This window comes from Oncorhynchus nerka, unplaced genomic scaffold, assembly GCF_034236695.1.
Source record: "Oncorhynchus nerka isolate Pitt River unplaced genomic scaffold, Oner_Uvic_2.0 unplaced_scaffold_6439, whole genome shotgun sequence".
NCBI lineage: Eukaryota > Metazoa > Chordata > Actinopteri > Salmoniformes > Salmonidae > Oncorhynchus > Oncorhynchus nerka.
In genome coordinates, this window is record NW_027034876.1 from 4,352 (window position 1) to 9,037 (window position 4,686).

General features: G+C 40.9%; 1 protein-coding gene across 1 annotated transcript; it reads right to left on the reverse strand.

Moving 5' to 3' along the window:
- Window positions 1-447: 447 nt before the first annotated feature.
- Window positions 448-4,568, reverse strand: LOC115110721 (dehydrogenase/reductase SDR family member 7C-B-like). Its single transcript, XM_065014034.1, has 8 exons — window positions 4,489-4,568; window positions 2,759-2,800; window positions 2,278-2,434; window positions 2,042-2,154; window positions 1,630-1,840; window positions 1,453-1,545; window positions 1,142-1,288; window positions 448-1,051 (listed from the first exon to the last, which is right to left on the reverse strand). The coding sequence occupies exons 1-8, from the start codon at window positions 4,513-4,515 to the stop codon at window positions 819-821; spliced, it is 1,023 nt and encodes a 340-aa protein (XP_064870106.1). The 5' UTR covers window positions 4,516-4,568; the 3' UTR covers window positions 448-818.
- Between the last annotated feature and the right edge of the window lie 118 nt (window positions 4,569-4,686).

Sequence of the window (4,686 nt, forward strand, 5' to 3'; positions counted from 1 at the left end):
CAATCCCGGCTCTGTTTCACGCTCACCTTCGCCGTCCAGGTTGATAGAAAAGCAGAGGTTGTGTCGGTCATGTTTTACTCTCAAATCGGTGTTAGGACTCAATACACTAAAGGCAGAAATATTGAGTATTCAAAACCTTTACAGAATGACGTGTGCTGTTCAATGCATAGACGCGAAAAATCAATTTTCGTAAAGCCATATCGATATTCTTGTTCAAGAGTCAATTCTCACTCGTGGCTGTGCGCAGTCTTTCCCAATGCAATTCCATTGATGTCCACTAGCCAGCGTAAAATAGTTACTTCATGACTATAATGAGTTGAGATTGTAATTCAATTACCATCCACCTCTGTCACAAAATACAATTATGAGTCTTCAATTCCATCTGTAGGCTACAAAGTGGTCTCTTTACCAATGTTACATATATTATGAAAAGTAAAGACAATGAGACAGAGATCAAAACAAGGTTTATTTCTTGGTTCTATAGGCCTAATATAAGGTTCCCAATAACACAAACAACAGTTTCCCTCATTTCTGCTATATGACAGTTCTACTGAAGCAAGTTGCATACCTTATGAGATACCCAAGTTATTTTAGTTTCCAAGTAAACATTTTTCCAACATCTTTTTCAGTCACCTGTGTCCATTCAGCATTGAAAACATACAAACATTTCAATAATCGTTTTGTCTTCTTCTCTTTTCATTCCGGTCTCAGCTGGTCCTCCATATTTGACAGTCATAAGTGCTGGCCCAACACATCATCTTATTCCCAGTTCTATGTGGTGTGTATCCAGAATCAGTGCCAATCCAATGCAATGTTGACTACAGCTCCTCTGAGTCTGCTAAAGCTGCAATATTATTCACTCCTGCAGCATTATTCACTCCTGCAGCCATCACAGCGAAAAATACATTTGGGAAAAGGGATCTGGCATAGATGGCCATCTTGGGGAGGGAGTGAGCCATGACCACCTCTCTCTTCTTGCTGTTCAGAATCTTCAGGATCTCACTGGCAGCCTCTGCTGGTGTGATGCCCATAACCTTCTGTTTGGAGAAGACTGGGAGGGGGAGGCGGGATAAGGTTGGTTAGAGTAGTCAGACCAACACAACACACAGTATTAAGATCATCAACTGAGACAGCAGGTTACTTGACCAGATGGACTTCTTGGTCTTTTCCCCAGGTGGAGGGGAGATGATGAAGGTGTGGTTGACAGTGCTGACAGAGATGCCATACTCTTGGACCTCAGCCCGCAGACAGTCAAAGAAGGCTTGGACCGCATGCTTAGAGGCAGCATCTGAAACCCAGCAGAAGCCAAATTCAGACCCTGATCTCCCGCTCATACAATCGTTCCATTATTGAGGGAACTCATACTGTACATCTGAATACCTGTTAATTCAAACTTCATCAAACTACATTCAGAAGTAGGCCTACTGTCGGTATGAAAATGACTGAACTCACAAGTGGCACGGAAAGGCATAGCCAGCTTGCCCTGGATGCTGTTGACCAGAATCACATGGCCTGTCCTCCTCGACATCATGGATGGCAGAAGACCTGTGGAAGGGACCAATGTAACACAACTCTCAAACTTCAATTCCTTTTAACTGAGTTCAATTATGCTCTGTTGTGATATAGTACCCTTAGCCACTGTGATAGGGCCAAAGTAGTTATTGTCCATAACTAGCTTGTCCATCTTCAGTGATGTGCTCTGTACTGGGGCCTTGACTTTAAGGCTGCTGTTGAGAATGAGCACATCCACACAGCCATAACACTCCAGTGTCTCTACGATCACATCTGGCATGCTGTTCATGTCACCGAAATCAACCAGCACAAGTTTAGGAGGGAAGGTCTAGGAAAGGGAAAGAGAATTTCACAATAATGCAGGACCAAATTACTGTAATATACAGTATGGTTATTAATCTTTAGGATATTCATGATCACTTTACAATTTCTGCATATTCATATAAATGCTAATAAAACGTAACTTTGTATCATGCATATAAAGACCATATAATTGCTCTGTTGGGTTTAAGAGTTATGACATACTTACTAATTTAGGGTCTGCAGCGCTAGTCAGGTTATCAGCAAAACCTTCAAGTTTTTCCCAAGTTTTTCCGCAAAGGATGACTCTAGCTCCTCCCTCGTGAAACAACTTTGCACATTCTGCAAAGGTTTGGATTAATACATTTAAAGACAGAATACTGTTTTAGTAACAATGTAATAACAGTTTTCTACGTGCACTTCCTATCTGAGCTTTGTTTTTCAAAATCAAAACAAAGGATTTACCCTTTCCCAGTCCTGTTAAGGCATCTGTTATCACGACCACCTTGTTGCGCACCGTTGCTGTGGACAAGAACTTGAGCACCAGACTGTGCAGGAAAATAACCACTGCTGTTACCACCACCACAACAGGCACCAGCAGAATTGCAGCTGGGTCCATACTCTGGAAAAGACCAATGGGAATATCATTTTCAGTAGCATATAGTGCCATGTTTTAGTGTTTAATGAGAAAACTTGATAGTTTTGAATTAAAAATACAGGCAGTAAATGTATTGTTCAGAAGTATGCAATGGCATTCTTATATAAATACACGTGGGTCTACAGTCCATTATATGATATGATGAAAGCATGCCAAGATGAATCAATAATCAATGGATTGACTAATGGATGAGAAGTGATACATATAATAAGAATTAAATTCAAATTCTATGGGTGATTATATGATCAAAGTGAGAATATTGAACATTCTCAAAAATGTATTTCATACCAACAGATATTCCAGGTCCATGATTTTGGTATCCAAAAGACCCTGTTAAAGACAACCGTTAAAGGTCCAATGCAGATGTTTTGGTCAAAAATAAGAAAGAAAAAATGCTTTTAGAAAAGGGCAATTTATCAAATAAGAATTTAGCTAGGACTGTCTGGGAGTGATCAGATTTGGAGGAGAAAACTGAAATCTTGCTGTTATTGGCTGAGAGTGTTGGAGCTCTCTTTCTTATTGGTCTATTAACTAATTTACCAACTGGTGATGTCACCGGCAGGCCACAACTCCATCCCACCAAAACAGGCTGATTTTTTCAGGTGGTCTTTTCAAACAGCTCTTACACTTAAAGGCCATTATCATCATGTTCCATTTTCACAGTATTTGTCAAAACTCATAGTGTGGAAATATATATAAAACACAGAAAAATACATTTTGAATGCACTGGGCCTTTAAGCCTTTAGTTACTCCATAACTCTGCAATGGAAACAGAAGAGACAGATATTGACCATGTACTGTAGTGACAAGAGCAAAGTTAAAAGATAGAGCTTATGATCACTCTAATAAATGCTGTCTGGTTGTTTCATCAGAAGGAGCTAAACATACTCCTTGATACATGACCTCAAATTATCACAAAGGGCAAAGTGAAACCCATCTTCAGTTAGGACAGTGTCAATGTGAAGCATACCGAATATGTCAGACAGTCAAGGTGACTCAACATTTCATAGTTTATTCATACAGTATAAGATACAGTCACTTTACAGTAACTTTCTTTCCTCAGATTACTATATCTTTGCAATAACCACCTACGACAATCCCAGTGTGTCCCATTACAGTTTAAGTGTGATTGGTCCACAGTATTTGTTCTACTGGGTGTTTTAATAGCACTTAAGCCACAGTTTACCATGTACTGTACAGTGTGTGTCTGTCCAAGGGGAGGCTCCAAATATATCCTGACCTAAAAATAATATAGCAACGTTATTTTCAAAAGCTGTACGGTAACATCAGCACAACTCAAAGATAAACTTAATAGATCCAAAAATAACATGAATGAAACAAATGTGATAAAGACACAATGTGAAGAAGAAAAAAGACAGTAATCATAGGTGTTATCCTGCCATCCCTACACAAACTACAATGAAATCAGAACATGGAACTATACAGTTACAGTAACAAGTTTCCCTGTGTCTCAACACAAAACGTGAAAATACTGTCCTGGCTGTGTGTCATTGGCTGACTGTCTCCATTTCACACCTATAGTATGGTTTGATATCATTCACACAACTGCCACTTACGGTTTGGGGTGGCTAAACCTCTTGTGGAAAAATTGTCTGCTAGTATTCCTGGCTAGGTCTTCTCATTTGGGGCAATGTTCCCAGCCCCAGCCCACACAGATTGTAGCTCTGACCAGCAGTCCCATCCCCCCAGCAATACTTTGGGATTTGAGCTCTTTTAATAGCGCACAGCCGAGTCAGTCATTTTCCATGCATGTTGTATACATGTTATGTTTAGCATGGCAAGGCAGCTCACACCTCCAGGAGGCAGAGGTCGTGGGGGAGATGGTGTCCCATTGCTAAGGCCTTGCTCTATTTAGCTGTTTTCATTTAGTGCACCACAAAGCAAGGATATGGCATAGAAAACAAACTGAGTCACACACACTCACACAGTGAGCATGCATAGCCTACACACACACACAGACAGAAAGACAGACACATACACACAAAGGGCCGGCTTACCGAATGGGTACACAGGGCACGTGCCATGGGACCCCGAACTCCAGGGGACTCCAACCCTCCCCTCCCCCCAAAAGAAAAGTTAATATTATTATTTTATGGCGTTGAGAGCAGCCTGGAGGTCAGGCCCCCCAGATAGCATATTATGAACACATTGGTTGAGGGCCCCACAGATAGCGCATTAACATGTCATTAGCCATG